This window comes from Falco biarmicus, chromosome 1, assembly GCF_023638135.1.
Source record: "Falco biarmicus isolate bFalBia1 chromosome 1, bFalBia1.pri, whole genome shotgun sequence".
NCBI classification, from domain to species: Eukaryota; Metazoa; Chordata; class Aves; order Falconiformes; family Falconidae; genus Falco; species Falco biarmicus.
Window position 1 is genome coordinate 32826398 of NC_079288.1, and position 20978 is coordinate 32847375.

The 20978-nt window shown below is 48.7% G+C and overlaps 1 protein-coding gene across 5 annotated transcripts in view; it reads right to left on the reverse strand.

Moving 5' to 3' along the window:
• Nucleotides 1-3099: 3099 nt before the first annotated feature.
• The window catches only part of CORO1C (coronin 1C), a 53674-nt gene continuing 35795 nt past the window's right edge, over nt 3100-20978 (reverse strand). For all 5 annotated transcript variants that reach the window (XM_056334420.1, XM_056334700.1, XM_056334786.1 and 2 more), the window contains 9 exons: nt 18379-18501; nt 10721-10850; nt 8648-8829; nt 7946-8065; nt 7233-7337; nt 5915-6060; nt 4656-4713; nt 4319-4564; nt 3100-3622 (listed from right to left, as the gene is read on the reverse strand). In XM_056334420.1, coding sequence (XP_056190395.1) covers nt 3503-3622; nt 4319-4564; nt 4656-4713; nt 5915-6060; nt 7233-7337; nt 7946-8065; nt 8648-8829; nt 10721-10850; nt 18379-18501 — 1230 coding nt within the window. In that variant the 3' untranslated portion in view covers nt 3100-3502. The remainder of the gene's footprint in view (nt 3623-4318; nt 4565-4655; nt 4714-5914; nt 6061-7232; nt 7338-7945; nt 8066-8647; nt 8830-10720; nt 10851-18378; nt 18502-20978) is intronic.

Here is a 20978-nt window from a genome sequence, read left to right on the forward strand (position 1 = left end):
ACCCCGAAGCCCCAGTGCTGTGGGCTGAATGCACCCCATCCCTTCTGGAAAACTCCTGGCCACGGGGGCTGGAAGAGCATCCTGGTTCCTGCTGGCCCCAGATCGCTTGTGGGAAAATACGCACAGAAAGTGGGGGTCAGGTCCATGGGAGTGGGGGGCAGTGGGATGAGCATCCCCTGGTATGGGTCCAGGGGATGTGTGGGTGCCCAGGGAGCACTGCCGCTCCGAGAGAATCCCTGTCCTGTCCCCAGGCATGGCCAGGCTGTGCCAGAGCTGGGGGGCACTGGAGGCAGCTGAAGGCGGTTGTGGAATGCAGCTCTGGGGGGGGGATGCTGGGGGGAGGCCCCAAACCTTGGTGGGAACTGAACGCTGATGTCTGCAGCCTGGGCCTGCTTTGCCGTTGCAGGTTTTCCTGCACCCTCAAAGCAGGTTTTGGCTGGGAAGGAGCAGAATGAGCTCCCCCCCGGCTCCAGGGCAGCCCCCAGCCGGGGCTATTCCTGCCGGAGACCGTGTCAACCCAGTCTCAGCCCTCACCAGCAAGTCTGTACCATCGAGTCCTGCACCCAGCCAAGCTCTTGGGTTCACCCGCAGGGAAATCACCAGCAAGTCCATGTGCACCCACAAGGATGGGCCCCAGATCCCCTGGGACAGTGCTGGCTGGGGCAGAGGGGTCCCAGAGGACAGACCCTGCACAGTCACAGCCCTGCATCCTCTGGTTTCCTTCGCGGCTGTTGAGGGTAGTGCCATCATTTCATAACCTGGTTATGGCTAAAAGCCTAAAAGTGCACGTGCTACTGGGTAGTGGTGGGTGCAGGACACAGAGAGTCAAAGAAAAAGCAAACCAGAGGAAGTTTATAATCAATGACTTTTATCTTTTGAAAATGGAAGCAAATATTTGGACAGATACTATGGCCGCTCTATAAGAGCGCATCTTTCAGGACTTCGCTGGTTCTCTTCTGGGATATCACGGCTACAAAAAGCTTCAGGCACTGACTCCGGTTGAGCCTGGCTAGGCATCAGTTCATTTAAATAAAATACAGGCTATAAACTAAAAACCAGGGCGGCCTTTCCTCCACCCTCCTCAGACCATCTACCACGCACTGATCTCCTCTGGGCATTTCGATCCAGCATCTCAGAAAACTTATTTCCCTCCAATTAGAAAAAAACAAAAGGTCCCCAAGCACACAACCCTGAAGTCACACATACAAATCAACACAGAGATCACCATTTGGGGGAGCATTACGTTTGGTTTTGTTTTCCAAATAAAAAATAAAAATACACATCATCTCAGCCATTTACTGCAATACAACAACGTCACCAAACATTCAAATAACTTGGAGCGTCCAGACTGCGAATCCAGCATCAGTGGTCACGGACACTGCTGCGCTCACTGCTTAAAACAAAGAAAACCCACTTTTCTGAAGCTTTCATGCTATGCAGTTGTAACACATCCTCTGTCTCTTCACGACTCATCCTCGTGCCTCTCCAGCTACGTCACCTGGCCGTTCCAATAGCGCGGCTTCACCTTCACACACACAAGATATCCCTCCAGAACAGAGAATCCTTAATCTGTAAGTTCTGAACATGCAAACACTGGAAAAAATGGAGAATTTGAGGATTTCTAGCTAACCTAAGGAAAAAAAAAATAAAATTCACTTTAGCCTGGACAAAGGGACACGTCCCCCCGCTGCCGGGGATGCCCTGGGTGGGGGGAGGCTGCTCTGGTGCGGCGGCTCCCAAGCACACAAACGTGCACGCACATCGGGGATGCAGTGAGCTGCTCCAGGGATGGTCCCAGCTGGGACAGGCATCGTGGCTCCTCAGCCAATAGCCCTCGGACACCCGATCGTCTTTGCCCACCTTTGGATTTGACACAGGTTGCCAACATCTCCCCAGCACTGCGGGGATGGGCAGTGCCAACCCAGCCTGGCACAGCATGCTGGGGGGGGGGGCGACATGGGTCCTGTTGGTGCCCCAGGGGCGCAGCCTGTTAGCAGGGACCCATCCCTGCCCCAGGCAGCCCCCCGCGTGGCAGAGACCCCACTGAGCAGAGGTTTGCTGAGCTGAGGCATCCAAGCGATACCACGAGGAGGTCACAAGCTCGGCCTGCTCACACGCTTTCTCCCCTGAGGATCCCCAGCAGTTCTCCAAACTGGGATCAAAACCACCCTTCCCCAGTCCCTTCCACTCCAAAGGGCTGGGAGTGCAGGGGGGCTGGGTTTGGAGGTCACTCATCTGATCCGGGAACAAATAACTTCCTGCAAAGTTTTACGGCATGGTGGGGCGGTGAGGCAGGAACAGTGGAGAGGAAAAGAAACATTCTGAAAAATAAGAGAGGCATTTTGTTTTCGGAGACCCATCGTGCTGAAGTCACCTAGCTAGTGCTAAAGCTGCTTTGGAAGCAAGAGTCTAAATTTCTGACATCAGCATTAATGTGAGGGGCCAGAGAATTGCAAGCTGGCAGATTTCAAAAGCTTCTTAAAAGTCAACGAGCCAGAGCACGGTGGTGCAGCTCTAGCGCGAAACAAGTATTTACAGCAACGCATCCAGCTGAAACAGACCCCATGGAGAACCTGGTGGCTGTGGATGTCCCATGGCACAGCTTAAACCCTGTACTCTGCGGATAAATGTAAAGGTATTTCCTGCAGGAAAGTAACTTCTGCCTCAAAAGAAAACAAAAAAACCCTCGGCAAGTAAAACATGTGCTTTTGGACATGGCTAGAGGAATCCACGGGGGTATTTTAAAAGGGCAGCATGATGCTAGTTGAAAAGGTCTGTAGAGTGTAAAAAGGAGAAGAGGCATTTTGTGTGATGAATCACCTCCTTCACAACTACGGGTTTTTTTCTGTAAACTGTCAGACAATGGTGGTTAGGGAAGCAGGAAAGGCAGCTTGTACGATCTCTGAGGGGTCTCAGCAGCAGCCTTGGCCACACTGCAAAGGAAACCGATCTCATTGTTCAAAATTGAAGATTTATACAAAATAGCTTCAGTTTTGTTCTCTAAACAGTATAAACACCCACCATGCGCACACACACACCTGCACACACACGCAGTGCTGTCCCTTTAAATTTAAAACACAAATACTGCAAAGTGGCAAATAAGAAAAATAAAAAGCAACTTTTTTTTTTTTTTGGCAACTTTAAAAAATGGTTAAGAACAATGTGGCATTGGTCCCTAAATCTAGAAAAAGATATTTGGGCACAACATTGAAAGTCAGAATGGATTTGTTTTCAAGAATTCGTAACATCTGGAAAAAAAAAAAAAGACTGTAAAAGTAGCACTTATTCTTTTTGACTTGTTTGACACAGTCACATAAATTCATTAAAACATCAGGAAAAAAAATCTTTCACTAAAAAGCTTGGCTTTTAATCATCGGCTCTCGTTGACGTGAATTTAGGAGAACAGGAAAGCTCGTACTGGAATGCTGCACGCTGCTGCTTGCTGAACTGGGGGAACTGGAATGTGCCTGGGCTGGCGGCAGGGCCAGCACCGCTCGCCCGCTCAGTCCGCGATCTTTGCCATCTGCTGCTCCAGCTTGGAAATGCGCTCGTCTTGGTTGGTGATCGTGTCTTTTATAGATTTCAGCTCTTTCAAAATCTCATCCAATTTGGCTTCGTTTTGCTGGAAGACAAGACAAGACACGGATTTGTTAGGAGGGTCAGTGGGGCACGCGCTGCAGATGGGAGTTTTCAAAGCCAGGGGCTCCTCCGAAGGGGATTCTTGGGAGCCGCAGGTGTGCCGGGGGTGCGCAGGCAAGCGGGGTGAGTGCGTAACACACGCCTGGCACAGTCACCGCGGCAGCTGCGATGCTCAGGGCACAGAGCAGCGTTTCCAGTGGCGAGGACATGCTAAACCAATATCTAAGTGTTTAAGGACCTACTCGATTGACGGCTGTCACTTCCACATCTCCCCATATTGCTACAGCTTGTGTTAGCTACAGCCCCCAATTTCAGACTTGTACAACCTCCTCCTGGACCTGCAACCGTCTGAGGTCTGTTTGTCCCACTGCCTGCCTGTCCTGGGTTTTACAGAAAAAAAGAGATGCACAGAAGCTGTCCCAGGTAGGTGGGTGGCTGGAACAACAAGGCAAGCTTTTCTTTGTGTCACAATTCCCAATCATCTTCCACAGCTACAGAAACCTTGCCTGGAACACCACAACTCAAGTGCCATCTCAACTTCAGGTGACCCACTGGGCACCCAAGTCCAGGGGTACTTGAGTCATACATGCTTGAGCTTTGGCATCCCTGTTTCTGAAGATGCAGCACCCCAGTATTCATGTCTCAGGCCACCATCCCCAAGTTTGTGGGTTTTACTCACGGTGTTTGAGGCATCAGCTGCTTTCTTTGGAGCATTTATGAGATCACTTTTCTTGTTTGCGGCAGGCTTGTTGTCCAGTATGTTCTTCTTGACCACCTTGAGATCCCTGTTCTTGCCTGGAATGTACCCATGCTTCAAGGAGATGAGAAGGGGATCGGCATTCTTCCCTTCAAACCACTCCTCTGCTTCCAGAGCTGCTTCTGGGCCAGCTGTGTCAGGGTACAGGTCATCCTGGAAGAGGTCCGACTGCAAGCCAGAAGACATGAATTGGTCAGGTGCTTTGGGGCTGGAAAGCACAAGCTGGCTTCAAACCACATAACCAGGAGGCAGGGCTCACCTTTCGAGGAACCGTCATGATGATGGGCTCACATTTCCTCTCGTGAAGCTTGAAGAACCTTTCGAAGAAAAAGAACAGCTGCGAGTTAGATGGGAGGACCCCAAAACACCGTGCAAAGGAGACCTCGCACCAGGAGACAGGCGATGGGAAAGGAGCCACCCCAAGGAGTCACAGCCGGGCTGTGCCAGGACTTGCAGGAACCTGCAAGGGCTGGAGAAAACCACCTGGGCGCACGCGGAGCTCCCCTCTTAGGTACTGGGTGACTTCAGAGGGTCGCATTTTGGCCAGGAGGGACTGTCAGCGAGGCATGGTCCACTGCTCAGACCAACGAGGCAAGCCCCACAGCGGTGAGCTACAGGTACACGCCAGCCAGGCTTCTGCTGTCCACTCACACGTGCCACCACACTCTGGTCACCCCTCGCAGTCCTGCCACACACTCCAACATCCCCAGCCTGGCCACTGCTGCTGAAATATCCACGTGCTTCAGGCAAGTGCAGGCTCTGCTCCCTTTCAGGGGCTCCTGCTTTCATTAATCATCAAAGGAGCATCCAAAAATGTCAGGGGCCGCATCCAGCATGTCCCTTACCAGCGGTGTGCCGGGAGCCACTGCATGACACAAACCTGCCTTCCTGCTTTCTTCCTTTCTCATGTTTCCTGAATTGCACCTGCACTCTGGCCACTGCACTGCTGCTTCAACGACTCTCTCTAAATTCCTGAAACTAGCTTCCAACCCGCTCGCTGTGTGCAAGCTGGAGGCTGCTATCGGACCCAGGCACCAAAAGTTTATCATCAATATCTTGACAGCATAGGCTGTAACCGACCAGATGCCAAGTTTTCTGCAGACAAGGTATTCTGCTAGATATCACGCGTTCATTTGTAACAGACCACCTAACTCCCGGCATATTTTGAGGTTATATCATGCTATGCCCAGCACAAGCGTCACTTTGCGTCACAAGTCCCAACAAAGACTGCAGAAGCAATAGTGTGGCAGAGGGGTCTTTCCAAAGCAGGCTCCTACCCTCAGCAGTGCTCCATTTGTGAGCAGGGAGCACGCAGAAGGGTTTTACAGAGGGCTCCCAGCCCTTCCCCGCCCCGCCACACTCCTCCTCCACCTGCAGAAAGCTGGCCGACGTGCGCTGTAGGAACGTGGCTTGCACCGGCCGGGTGCAGCAGCGGGACTTCTCATTTCTGAACGACTGAGCACACGACGGGGGGGCCAGCTAAGACGACCCCACTACCCTGACAGCCTCTCTCCTTACCTGGCAATCTCACACTTGTTCACATCAAGGCCCCTCTTTGGCATGAACCCCATGCCCCTCTGCGGCTCTTTGCTGCTAAAGGTGTTGAGGTAGTGAACATAGGGGGATTCGTCCGTGATCTCAAAGTAGCGAATGCTGCTGTCACCCTGCAAGAAATGAAAGAGGGACCACTCCAGAGGCTTAAACTCCCCGTGCCCACATGCCTGCTTCCCGCTAGGCAGCCATCAGTATCACCTGACAGCTTTTCCTTCCAGGAATGGCACCAGAGAGTGATCCACAGTTTAGAGCTTTTGGTTTTTTCGCAAGCTAAAACTTTTCCTATTTACCAGCCTGATGTGTCTCACCTCAGGCTGCTCACAGCAGCCGCTATCAGACAGCGCGCTGCTGTGTTCTCGCTATCCGTACGGCCTCAGCAGGAGCGTAAAACACATCCCTGCCGTAACCCAAGCACGTCAGCTGAACGGTTTCTCAACAGTTAAGTGCTGTTCTTCAAAATACTGGGGTACAGCGACCTGGAGCTCAGGCTTCCAAGATTGGGGGTGTCAACTTCCACACCTCCTCTTGTGACAAAGCTCAACTTTCTGCCACAGGCAGGCAGAAAAGCTACAAACCAGTTTCTCTTTGATTCCAGGCTGCTCTACTACACTAGCATTTCTGAAACAGCAGAAGAGGCAGCAGATATAAAACAAGTATTTCTCATTAGCTGTTTACAAAGGTGGGATTCTTGAACGTACTTGTATGGATCCTCCTTTGCAATTACTCGTTCATCTTGACTTTGGCTCCTATTTGTAGGAAGTCCAAAGCTGTGGCATGAGAAGTGGGCACTTTAGAGCACTTAATGCCTAAAACCTGCTTTCAGAAAGAGCATGTGATTCCAGTTTTCTGTTACTTAACCCCACGAAATTACAGTGGGTGTCGCTACAGCCTCCATCATCTTCAAGTACAAGGAGGATAACAGCTGAAATGTACCTTCCTCCCACACTAACGAACAATTGTGCTGGTCAACACCAACAAGAGGTGTTTTGATGATGGTATCTGACTTACTGCATGAAGAGCAGCTTCGCCTAAGTAATTCCATCTCAAAGAAACACCCAGTAACATACCAGACCCTCACGGGCTCTCTATGGTCCCGCAGTGAGGATCAAACCAATTTCAGAGCAGCCTGATTTGTCTGCAGCCCTGACCATCGCTGCAGTGCTCATTTTTTTGGTTCTACCCTTCTCAATCAAGACAACTTGGGCAACATTTCAGAGGCGTCATTCATTCCACAAGAATCTCCCTCTAAACACACCCAGTCATGCCAAAAGCTTCTCTTTACCTTGCCACACAAGTAAATGATGTTGGTATCTGGATCGTAGAACGGCAGCAGGACCCCGTTGCTGGTGTCCATCTCATGAAGGGCTATTGGCTCCTCCATGTTTTTCTGGAAATCAAAAAATGCCAGGGATGTTAATGAGGAATGGAAAAGCTCGTGTTAACATAGGATCTAAATTATTAACGGTTCTTTGTAGCTAGTGAACACGCAGCGGTGTTTTCACCACCCTGAAGGATCTGTGCGTTACAATAACACATGCTGAACGAAATAACACAGAACGAAACAAAACAGGACCCAAGAAAATTCACAAAGGGAAAGATGTGACCTAGTCTACACATCGCTAGAGCAAGTGTCTCGTGCTAGTGTGCTAGGATCGCTGCCGTCTTGCTCTGCACATGTAACATAGAGAATGAAGCGACCTTCACAGAGCCGCCTGCTCTCTGTGTACCATCTCTCAGGCCCTTCCAAGTGCGCAGCTCCCAGCTCCATCGCTGCAGGGGCTGGTCCAAGAGAACTCACGTCCTTTACTGAGTGAACACCCAGCCTAACTAACGGCAATACCTTCCGGCCCAGCAAACCTGAGCAGCAGCAGGCAGCAGATGGAAGAGGGAATATGCCCAAGTATATGAACTGTGAATTTAGTGGGTGACTACGGGTCTGGGCTAGTAACAAAATGGGCATTACAACAGCAAAGTAGTAATGAGACAGGAACATACTGGATTCCAAAGGGCAAGCTGCCGTTCGCTCATGCGGCTGAAGCCAGTCGTGAAGATGTTTCCATCGGCGAGGAAAATGGCTCGCATGGGCCGGGCTCCCTCGTGGGTTTTCTCTTTCTCCTGAAAGAGATTTACAGGTTAGCCTCTAGCAATGGACAGAGAAGCCCAGCTGGTGGTGGCTTCTCTTCTAGCTGCACAGAATCGCTGGCAGGACACACTGCTCCTCCACACATGCTGACTCCATGGAGCAACATCCAACTACCTTGGCCTGACACTTGAGGGAAGAAAGCAATTACTAAACTACAAAAGGGGTGGTCATTCCTGGCTCCTTCCAGCTTTGCCTATCAAGACTCTTGCAAGGTTGAAGGAAGACTTCTTTGCAAGCTACGACACATGTGTAGGCTGCTACATCTCCACTTTGCATACACAGCTTCAGAACTGTAATTATACAAAAGGATTAGATGTGGAATTACACTCCTGCAGGTTTTAGAACTGAGCCCTAAAATTCGAGCTCAAACACTAATCCCGATAAACCCAGACAAATCCTTCAACCACTGCTATCTTTTCTGTAATTCTTTTCCTCACTTTGAAAAACACAAATGAACATGGTACATATGCTAAGCTAGAAGGTTCTTTATGTGCTCTTGTTAACCATCTGCTGGAGTGAGACCCAGTTGCTTTTTAATTATTGCACAAACTTACAGCAACAATTTCTTGTTTCCTGGGGTCAATAACTCGAACTTTTTTGTCTTTCGAAGCTGTACAGATTAGGCTGCCATTGCGATTCCAGCTCACATTGTAAATCATATCCACGTGCATGTCATCCAGGTTTATGAGGGCTTCACCTGTTCCCACATTCCAGATGATGATTGCATTATCACAACCTAAAACAGAAAATAACAGCTAAAGTCACAACACCGGTGTACACAGAAAGAAGCCAGCAGCAAAGAACAAAGAATAAAACCTGCTGCAGCAGCTCCAAAGCCTCAGACGCTGTCTCTTAAACATGCTCCGTGCACCAGCATGCACACAGAGCCCCATCCTCACCCAAAGACAGGCTCGGAGCAGGGACCAAGCAGCCAGAAAAGACACAAAACTCCTTCCTTGAAAGTGTCGAGCACCTTCTCAGAGGCGCTGTAGCTGTCCCAAACAAAGGCACTGCTCTCACAGATGGTCACCACCCCTGCCCACGAGCTGTCTGCACACATGCAACAGGCAGGAGGGACAGGAGAGGTCCCTGGCAGAGAAGAAGCTGAGGGGAAAAGCAGGAGGCACAGGTGCAGCTGAAGGTCGTCTGCAAAAGCGTCACGCCCTGGCCACTGCTACTGCAGATTTGTGCAGGAGCGCTTGGATCTTGGCTCAGCCACAGGACTACACAAGCAAGAGATGCCAAGGGCAAAGAGGCAATGTTCTTACAACTCTATACGTGAGAACACTGGCTGGCAGCCAGTCATTGCCTTCTCAGGTCAGAGAGATTTGTGGCAGAAAGAGTAAAAGTGGCACGGATGGAAAATAGGCAAGTGACAGCAAGAGAAACAGCAGAACAAAGAGAGAAAAGAATGGCAGGCAGCAAAAGCTGAGGTCAGCGGTTTTACAAGGACTACAACCATCAGGCGGGTGGTTTTATTGAGGTACCAGACAGCAAGAAGACAAGGAATAAAGCCTAAGATGAGACAACAGCAAAATAAAGAACAGGGCTGGAGGACCAGAGAAGGGAAGCACAATGTGTAACTGAGCAAGTAATTTCTCCTAAGGCTCCAGAGGGGTGAAAACATGTAACAAGGCACAAGATAACAAGCACTCTGAATCCCCAGAGGACATGAAAGACATCCAAAATCAGGTTTTGTCACCAGGAGGAACCCTGGAGACTCCAATGACCTGACAGCATCCCTCCTCTTCCGTGTTTCTTAGCAGTAACCCTGGCCAGACTGCTTGGACACACACATCTTGGTCCTTGCAAGTACAACAGCCTGAGAAGGTACCTAAGAAAAATCACCGTCTCTTTTTGTAGGTTCTTACACTGAGTTTCATTACATTAACTGCCACAAGGTCTGCAACTCCAAGCATTTTTGGAGAAACCAGACTGAACTGGTACCTCAGAAGGCATTTATATCAATAGAAAACACACACCTCATCTAACAGCCCAGCTGAAAGGATTGGCTTATTTCACTGGGCTCCAACCTAAAGGTCATGCTTTGAAAGCCTCGGACCGTGCTAATGGATAACGACTTATCCATTTTATTTCCCTAATGATGTGACTGTTTTTCAGTGGTCGAAAGCATCTCATCGTATAGACTGTACCAGTCAAGGAGACAATGTGGAAAATGCTGAAAATGAAAGTTTGTGGAAGGAACAGCCGGACTCGGGGATACCTTGCAGGGCTCACTGAAAAGGAGAAACAGTTGGGCCCTTTACAAAAGTACGTGAAAACAGGGATGAGCAGAGTGCAGATGTAAATGGTTATCACTGGATGAAACTTGCAGATCAAATAAAGCCTGGAACAAGTTTAATACTGTAATTTATGCTGCCAGACAATTTCCTGGTTCTTGTCCCTGTAAACTGAAGATAATAAAAGGCCAGGATAAGGAGGGGGCTGTGAGCCACGTCTCCCAGTGTTCCCAGGCAATGCCACACATCTTGTGATTCACCAGCCCGAAGCAGCTGGGAGCAGAAAGAAGGAAAAGGAGTCAACAAGCTCCTCTCCAAAATACCTGGTGTGCAGGCAGAACGTGAGGGAGAGGTGCTTGCTGACCCTCCAGCCCTGAAGCACCGTACCTGCACTGAGCAGCACGTTGCGTGCCGTCGGATGCCAAGCCACAATGCCGACTCTCTTGGAATGGCCTTCTAACACTACCACCGGCTCTGTCAGGGACAGGGTCAGCCCGTTCTCAGGAATCTGCCACACCTGGAAAGGGGAAAGGAAAGACGGTTAGCCAAGGGCCATCCCCTCTGAAAAGCGTCTGGCTTGCTGGCCTCCTGCATCCTGCACTGTGCCACCGCAGAAGCCCAAGCTGTCACATCTCAGTAGAAACAGGATGAGAGAATCGGGGAGGGAATTGTTTCCAGCCACCAATAAACCTCTGGCTGATCTGTGCGTAACATCCTTCCTAGCGCTCGCTGCCAGCCCATAATCACCAGCTAGGTATGCTGCAAACGCCCTGTTACTGCTGTGTCCAGAGATCCATCTGCCTCAGATGCTGCCTCAGAAGGGTTCAGAAAAATTTGCCTTGCAGCTCCAATTCCATCTGAACAAGCTGCTGTCTTTTCAAATTATGCTCATCCCCCGGAGGGACAATATCGCAGCTATACTGGCGCCCACTTTTTATCTCTTTAGAAATACCAGCAATTACTTTTCAGGTTGTGTTTAGAGCCTCCTTTCTGATGCTGTGTAACTGGGGAAGAACAGTTTGGTCCTGGCATAGGTTAAAGCAGCCCAAGTTAGCCTTGCAGCAACTACCTCCGAATGCAGCAAATTGCCTGCTTGCTTCTTGCCTGCTCGGTTACACAACCCTTCTGTTGCATCTCCAGGCAAGTGCCATCAGGAGGAGGAACAGACCCCCAAGGATCAAACAGCGCTGGAATTCCAGCTGCGGAGTCAGAGCAGGTTTATGCACCCAAGGAGGCGCTTTCTGCAACTGGCTGGGATGGGAGAGACAAAACCCATCACCCCGTGGCCCAAGGCAGGATCAGCCCTACCAAAACTATTCCTGCAATTCAGCACCGGACAATCATCTTTGAACTGAATTTGACCTACATACAGCGTTATCAAAAAATTAAGTAGAAAGCCCATCAGTGAGCAATTATAACTACCTATAGATAGGTGGCAGCATCAGAGCACGTTTGCTTCGCCTTCTATTGTTTGCTTTCTGGAGTTAAGAGAATAGGGCTCGCCAGCCCCTGCCCACGATGCCCAAGCAAGCTGTCAGAGCCAGCAGATGCAAGAGGAGCAGGTTTCAGAAGCCAGGCAGCCAGACATGCGTGAGAACGACATGGATTTTTGCATTAATCCAGTTTCTCCCTTCTTGCAGGGATGGCTGCTGCTTAAAGGAAACCCACCGAGAGGCAAAAATTCTCAGCGCGCACCAGCTCATCTCTAAATAACCCTAAAATGATTTCCCTTTTCTCTGATGCAGGTCTCAGCACCACCCCTCCCAGCACACTCAGCATCCCAGGAGGAACGACCTGCGACAGGCACACAGCCTCAGCAGAGAACGTCTCTGCAAGGGCTGAACCCCCTCTTTTCTCTCTCTTCTCTCTTCCTGCCCAACGGAACGCTGCTAGCAACAGGATGACATAAACTGAGGCTTTTACCAGCCATCACCTTTTAAAAACTGGGTTGTAAACTGGAGCTGTTCGGTCTGGAGAAGCAGGACGTCATCCTGCTCACTTCCAACTCAACACCAGCTTTGCCAGCGATGCAGCCACAGCGTGCTCTCAGAGGACCATGCTGAAACACAACCCGCCTTGCTAACAGCAACAAATCATTTCACCTGCCCGTTACACGATAAAAGCGGGTTCCAAAGCCACCCATTTTTATAGAGGCAGCTTGAGGAATAAACGATCTGACAGTGGCAACGGTTTCCAACAGGTCTGCTGACAGGGGAACTTGAACATCAGGCTGCTAGAACTGGTACCCACACTCGATGCCCGAACCGCACGCAGGTCTCAGATGAGCCACCTCCAGACCCCTCACCACTGCAAGCACTGGTGCAACGCTGCAGAAAACAGGTATAACCTAAACCAGTAAGAAAGGTGGAAAGAGAGAGACCTCAGTAGAAGAGGCAATGTGGGAAAGCTGGGGGCTCTGAGGCAGAGGTATGGCAGCTGCCCAGCACAGCACTAGGTGACACCAGTGTGGGGGTAGAGGATGCTTGACTTAAGCAGCTCGGGTCTGACAGCTCTGCCTGGCAGGCAGATGCTGGGGCACAGCTGATGTGGGGATGAGAAACGGAAAAAACCAGCAAACCACTTCTCCGTGAGATGAAAAGGCCATGACAGCCAAGACTGACCTATGCAAGTTGACGTTACGCTGCAGATTAAGCGGTGAACCAGACATCTGGTTACATTGGAGTCCTGAGCAGCCCTTAAAAATGACAATAAAAATGACAAGCCTTGATGAACACAGCTATTTCTTCCCCCAAGAGAAACTGTGTGATAAAAGCAGCCTGCCCCAACTCCCTCAGCCTCACTCTCTTTTCTGGGGGAAGCTTTGGAAATCGAATTGATTCATAAAAAAAAGACCCAGGAGCAGCACAAGCTCCTGGGCCAAGCGTGACCTGCAGCCAAGCCACGCAGGGAGAGCAGCAGGGTCAGAGCCAACCTCCCTCCCTGCGGAGGCACAGCTGGAGCAAAGGGATCACCGGCTCCCCGAGATCCCCGGTTTTGTTCTGCTGCAGGTGGGAGCAGGGCAGGGATCCTCCTCTGCAAGCACAGCTTCGTAGCAAAGTAACTTGCATGCCAGAAAGCTCCAGGACCAAGTTTAAATGTGAGCCAGCGAGTGCAAGGGGTGGGAAAGGGAGATATTAGAGGCAAAACACCAATGAAAAGGATTTTTTAAAAGCCTCTGGAGGACAGACAGATTATTATTTTTTTTTGTAAGGGAAAGCCCCTATAGTTTACAGCAGCTGCAGACCAGTGTAATCCTCTGCAGATTACAGAAACTATTGACCTAATAATCCTGCCTGGTATTGCAAAAAAAACCCAAACAAACAAACCAACAAAAAGCCACAAAAAAAACCCCAAAAAGCAAGGAGTGTGAAAGGTCAGGATACACTCCCGAGCAACCTGGCCCACTCATTCCTGCATGGGGTGGGGTGCCTGCCTTCAGCGTGGGATGAAATTAGATTCACAGGGCAAATGAAGGAACTTTCACTTTGGAAGCAGAACCCAGCCTGCTGGCGGTGAGGACTCGGGATGAGTACACAAAGGAAACCTTAAAAGATAGCAAGGTTCACTGGACATCAGTAACAGCTTGTCAACTTTCCCACTTGGGCGGGTTTGGTGGTGGTTTGTTGGGGTTTTTTCGTTTGTTTTGTGGTTTGTTTTTTTTTTTTTTTAAAGTTAACATGGCTGGTTTGTTTGCGACTGAGGAAGTGAAGTCACACCACGGTGGTGTGTAGACGTTTGGGTCTCAGAGGAAGAGCAGGAGGGAAAGGTTTTGCACAAACAGCATGTAAGAGAGAAATTAAAGCAAAGTTTTTTTCAGCACTTTTTTTTTTTTAATACCCTTTCAAGAGGAATAAAAATGGTCTCTGTGGCTCTGCACCAACCTGCAGAGAAGATCAAGCCAATTTCTAGAAACAACATAAATTCCTATAGTCACATCATGTGAGGAAACAAATGAGTTTGAGCCCTGGGTTTTATCTACACCCCTGCTCTTGTATTGCTGAAGGAAAAGGCATTTTGTGCACCCTTTTTTTTGTAGCTGTAAGACCTTCTCCACAGCTAGCTGGGTCCTGGAACCATGCCTTTAACTGTCTGCTAACAGGCTGGTGTCCCAGCTGAGCTCTAGTTTAATTTTAAAGGCAATTTGCTCAATCAAATGAACTCTACTCTGGCCACTACATGCAAATTCAATTACTATTTACCTTCCAATAAAGCAAATTTTCTGTATCTGAGAAAGGCCCTTTGATACCATCCACAAGCCTTTATACAATCCAACATTTTCCATCTGAATTAAAAAACCTGCAATACATTACAGCCATTCAGAAGAATATCAACCATCAATATTTAAGTAATTCCTTATTTGCTGGCACGAGAAAACAATTCTTCAAATAGAACACCAGAAGAGGCCACAGAAGGTATCTGCATGCCACGGGGTTTTAAAGGAAGCCTTTCTGAGCCCAATTCAGACCAGAGGAGCTGTGAACTCCCTGTGCCCCACTCTTTTTGCAAAAGGAGAGAGAAATTTGGCAAGAAACCAGCAAACGGGGCAGAGAGGCTACGGCCGTTACCGGCATCGCATCGTTTGTCTGGTGGCTCCGGTGTTCCATGGAAAGGGGCACGTTCTGGAGAGCTGCGAACAAGGTATAAAGAGGAAATACTTCAACACTTGCAGACTACAAGTATTTCATTGTATCTCGAACCACTTCAAGCGAGTTGTGTTTGCCAGCGCCAAAGGAATCTGTTGGCTTCGCGCTCCAACTGGCAAGGGCAGGAGGGGACGGAGGCCAACGCGTGCCCCAAGGAATACCCGGCGTGGGATGAAGGAAGAGCGTTCGCTCCTCCACGAGCCTACGCTACCACAGAGAAGAAAGCAGGTGGTGGTTTAGAGAGGTTCATTCTACTTTCTCCTCTGCTGGGATCAGACAGGGATGTGCTTATACCCACTGGCACCGTGACTTGCACAACGGTGGTCTTACAAGGGTGAGATGTCCTAAGCGTTGCCCTCCACCCTTTTTTTCTTCTCTACCGCCAAATTATTTCTGAATGCATCAGACTGGCCAGGGGAAGGAATGAGAGCATCACCTGGAACTGTCAGATCACACCTACCAAGTGCCTTGCACCAAACTGACGCAGCTGCAGTTACACCTCGAAAGCTGTCCAAGCTACAAAGCTCAGCAGGATCAGAAAAAGAGATCTTCTCTACTTTTAACCCTTAGTCTAATGATCTCAAATACTGCCTGTTCAACAGTTATAGGGAGCTCACGGGACACTTCCACCTCCTACAAATCTGAGTTTTTATTTAGATGAAAACGTTTCTAGCTTTTGAAATGGCCAAATTCACCTTCCTTGCGCAACACAAAGGCTGCAAGGCAGTTCGAAGCTCTGGTGCAGGGAACCAGCCCTCTTCACCTCAAGACATGGGTCAGATAGCATCTCAAAGCCGTGCTCTCTCCCTCAACACATGTCTTGCTGACGTTGATCAGATCTGTTGTGGCACAGGGCAAGATCCTAAATCCTTGGGTGCCAAGACACAGATGGTCTTTCAAAACATAAGGTATATATTTTTTTTAAAAGCAGCTGGCACTTCTGCAGAAAGCCACGTGATTTCCTCTACCGCATCACTTTTTCTCATTTCATGTTGGCTAATGAAGAGTTCAGAGCTGATGAACAACCACATATCCTCTAAAGTAAGATGAGTTTATTCAGTGACAAGCTGTTCAGGAAGCAGGACTGTAAAACCTTTATTAAAGAAAAGCAAAGAAAACAGGATGCTAAATGACTCGTGCCAGGACAGAAAAGCAATTAAAAATGGGAAGGCTCATTAGCGAATTCTAGTTTGTTTCCAAACAGTCCAGGCCAGGGGCGTTCTTTTCATACTCTAGCTCTGTCCAGCCCAGTTAACAACTGTCCCAAATGATTTGGGATACATCATTTTAGTTGGGCGTATAGTGATAGGACAAGGGGTAATGGTTTTAAACTAAAAGAGGGCAGATTAGTTTAGATTAGATCTAGATTAGGAAGAAATTCTTTACTGTGAGGGTGGTGGGACACTGGCACAGGCTGCCCAGCGCAGCTGTGGGTGCCCCATCCCTGGAGGTGCTCAAGGCCGGGCTGGATGGGGCTGGGAGCAACCTGGGCTGGTGGAAGGTGTCCCTGCCCGTGGCAGGGGGGTGGAACTAGGTGGTCTTTAAGGCCCCTTCCAACCCAAACCATTCTAGGAATCTATGATTTCCCACCAGAAGTTACGCGATACTTAACAGGAGACTGAACTTAAGTCTTCAGTCCCCTTTGCTTTCTCCATCGCTGCTGTGGCACTCAGCTTCACTGCATTTTAAACCTCCAGCTAACATGCACCTCACAACTTCCAGCTCACGAGTTGCATATGCTTGTTCCTTCAAGCACCGCAAGGACTCAGGTTACTTCACCTTCCCAGTTGCTTGCTCCCTTCCACTCAAGACGCAGTCACACCAAGAAGTACCCTACACCAAAGACGGGTGTGCAAGCCAGCAGCCAGCTACCCCGTGGTGTCTGTCCACACGCGTGTTGCCTCCAGGGTTGGAGGGGAAGCTCACCCCCCACTTCAGTGCGTGCAGATAACCCACCGTGAACCCATGCCCCACAGAACTTGTTGGCGCGGTTGTAGGTGTAGATTCCTGCAGTTTGTGTCTACATCAGGAGCATTTGGACCACTCTTAACTGAACACTGTTGGTTTTTCTACATAATTCAATCCCTCTGGAGCCTCACAACATACTTCTCATTGCATTCGGATGAGAGACTGATTTTGCCTCCAAAAAGGCAGCCATGGACCTTAGCTTCCCCTGCTTCTGTTGATGCTCATGTTTCACAAGCTGTTCCTTCCGACTTGCAGCCCTTCTGGATCCTGGTTTCTGGAGGAACGCTCCTGCATCCTTCAAAGCTTAGTTCTAGTCCAGTAGTGAACGTTACAAACACCAAAGCTTGTTGTTTCGTTTAATATTAAATATAGTACATTTTGTTAACATGCTTCAGCTTCCAAGACTGAGAGATTGCAGGCAAGAGCTGTCCCAGGATAAGCCTCTTGGGATGAATCCCCTCCCAAACATTTTAACGATGAACAGAAGCAAAGGAATTTATCTGACATGATCTATAATAAGATTTCAATATAACATTCAGCCTACAGCATTTCTAAATATGGCCAAAGATCACTGAAGTTATTTGGCATTATTTCATCTTACAAGGATTTTCTTTCACTTATTCTGCTGTGTTTGCATACACGAGATTCCACATCCATCACTGAGCAAGGTCGTCTATTGTTCAGTGGGCTCCGACCGAGGTAAAATACATCTCAGCACCAAGGATGTCAGGTGCAGAATTGGGATTACTATTTATTTATTAAAAAAAGCCCTTTCAACATCTACTCACAACCTGTAGATATAGGAAAAACATAAAGTGCCACCCTGAAATCAAGGGCTGAAGCAATTCTGAAAGCTGATGGGCTTGTTACCTTCCAATCCCCACCTCTTCGCAACACACCCCACTGCATCCATTAGGATATTTGAGGTAAGGAGCCGCCTATGTCTTCTGCAAAGCATGACAAATCAAAACACCTCACCCCTGACTGGCACTCTTCCTTCTCTTTCCTCTTCCCAAACATCAGACAAATCCCCAGGGGAAGAAAAAAAATGGAAGAGCGACTGAAGCCAAAGCCAGGAAGACACGAGCCAAGGCTGTTACAAGAAGTGTCATCTCAGTGCTGAAGAGATTCTTCCCAGAAGTCTGAGGCTGCACCTTCTCAACCAGTAATGCGAGAAGAAAGTGCCAGTTGTGAGAGTCCAAATCCCACTGTTAGGGCAGATTATAAAGCTCGCTCTGCTACTTCATGCTCTAATTTTTCACTAGGTCCTGCAGCCAAGATAGCATCATTTCTCACGGCGAGATCAAACGTGCAGAATGCCCACGACCACTCTCGCATCGGCAGAACAGGAGGCGTCTTCAGAAATACAAGTGTCACCTGCAGCAGCCTTTTTAGCAAACCCCACCCTGCAAGACTAATTAAACACACTCTTACCATGACGGTGCAGTCCTCAGAGCCGCTAGCGATGACCTGGTCATTATGAGGACACCAGTCTATGTCCAGCACTGGTCCCGTGTGGCCACACACTGTTGGGTAGGACTTGTCAATTCTGCCTGTCTGCGGGAGGGAAACAAGAAGGAGAGCTGTAATACACAGACAGCACAGAGCAGAGGAGATCCTAATTCTCCATTAACTCTTTCAGTATTCACAATGTCATGAAATTTGAATAGTCTCATGTATCTGTGGAGGAGACAAACCAGCAACTCTCTTTCTGCAGCATCAACTAGCTGGAAACTCCCGATGCTACAAGGAAAGGGTTCAGAGGTTCAGCGCAGGAGGGCTTTGCCACCCCTTGGATGCAGCAATGCTTTGCTGCCCATATCTCAGCATTTTCTCCGATGCTGTCCCTTTGTCTGTCCCAACGTTTCAGGAAGAGGGCTCTGCCCGACCACTGAAGCTCTGGTTTTGTCTGTGCTTTGCAACAGTGGGCAGCAACAGCTAAAGATAACCAAGCTAAAATTTTAATTGAAGGGTTTTGCTGGTCATTGAATGTACCAAGTCTGCTTGTTTTCATCATAGAAGTATTTTGCTTAGATGGAAAGTTTTTAGGACACAATTGTGCAGAGTAAAATACTGTTTTCAGGAATAAATACTGCCAGGACAGACTGCCACAGCCACCCACCCCACTCCCTGCCTCCCCCTCCATGGCCAGAGGACCAAGGCCACCAGCAAGCTGCCAAAGTCAAGCTCACCACACAGGTAAAGTTTCCAAGAAAACAAGCTAATGAGATGTTCCCGTTTGAATGGAGACCAATCTAGTGATGCCAACCCAGTCGTTGCAAAGGCACCAGCTCTGCCAACTGGGTGTACGTTTTGCTGATGGAGCCCCTCAATATCCTGAAGCAACCAACCCCCCCCCCGAACTGCTGATGCACCTAATACCCCTGCTTCCTCTGGGTGAAAGGGAAGAAAAGTCACTCTGGGTAATCATGGTTCTCTCTCAGTCAAGTCTCACACGGATGGAAAGCAATATTTAAAATACTGAAGACACACGGTGGTAGCAGCAGGGTGAGCAGGAGACTCCTGCACTTCCAGGGCCAGAATCTGGGTCCCGCTCCAAGGGGTTTTGTTTCCAGGGAATGCCGCGATGGCCTTTTCATGAGCAACGGGAGAAGAGACACAGGAGGGAAAGGTCTTGGGACAGAGGTCGTCTTCTTTCATGTTTAAACATGCAGAAGAAATGGATGGCATTTCACTTCTGCCATTCGGTGGTAACGTTCCCCATCCTCAGAGGTTACATCCCTTAATATATGCCTCCTACCCATCTCCATGCGGAAGGCTGTTTCCATTCAATGCTGTCTTATGCACAAAAGGATCAGAATAATGCTGGATACTGGCTTTTGAAGACTACTGACCTGGAGACCTCTACTAGCATCAAAACTAAGATATAGATCCAAACAGACGAAGTTACAGAACCAAAACAACCCCTGTTTCCTAAATGGCCAAACTGAGGTTTCAAAAAAAAGACTGTCACGATCATTCAAATGCTTTTGAAATGATTAAAAATGAAAAGCTTTGTAGATGAAAAGCCATAAACCAGATATTCAAAAAATTAAAGTGTGTAATCCCTCATGGATGTTATAATGTGAAATAGGATTAAAAAAATTAATACACCCGACTGACATGTATAGCCTATCCATTTTAATTCATCTAATTAAAAAAGGACCGTGCAGAGCACATGCGTACGAATGTACTTCCGAAGTCACATTACAGGCCAAACACAAATATAGATCTAAACCAAAAGAAAAAAATAACGACTAATACTACGAGACATCAGTAACTACCTGTTCTTACTCCTAAGCAGGGCTCTGAGTAATCTTCTAAGAGGAGCCTAAGGTAATTATTTGCAGGCTGCACGAGTGCTTGTCAGCTTAGCTTAGGGTTTTTACAGTAATTTATTACTGCAGGGAGAAAAAAAAAAAAAAGATCAATTTGAGCAAATTAAACCACAAACTTCACCTTTCAGTTTTGATCACGATGAACCTGAACAGCACAAGCAGCAGCAAGCCAACTGCTTGTGACAGCCAGCTGACCGCAGGGACCAGGCAAGCCCACTGCCTGCTTTTGATCACCTAAAAAGGAGCTCATTTTTTAAACCAGCTATCTTGTACTTCCATTAGCTCACTAAACAGCAGCCCTCCGAGGGTGTTTTCATGAGGAAAAGGAGATGATGGAGGCTCTGTGTGAGCCCACGGCAAGAGGGAGCTACCAATGCCCCAAAAGCAGAAGGGACCAGTGCAGCCACAGGCTTCCAGCTCCCATGCAGGAGCAAGTCCCTTTCCCTCGGCAGGCGAAGCAGCAAGCTGGAGTAAAGCTCAGTCTTGTCACCAAGCTGGAATAACAGTGAGTCTTGTCCTCAAGCTAGGAACTTTGAGATGGATGCACAGGCGCAGCTGTTTTGGACCAGGATGGCATGTATTTCTCAGCCCAGAGCCACGCGGATCGTGAAGAAATAGATGCACAAAGGGGAAGTTAAACTAAACCGAGCAGAAATATCTTTGCCTTGTGTTATAGGTGAAAAGATGCTTATCTGC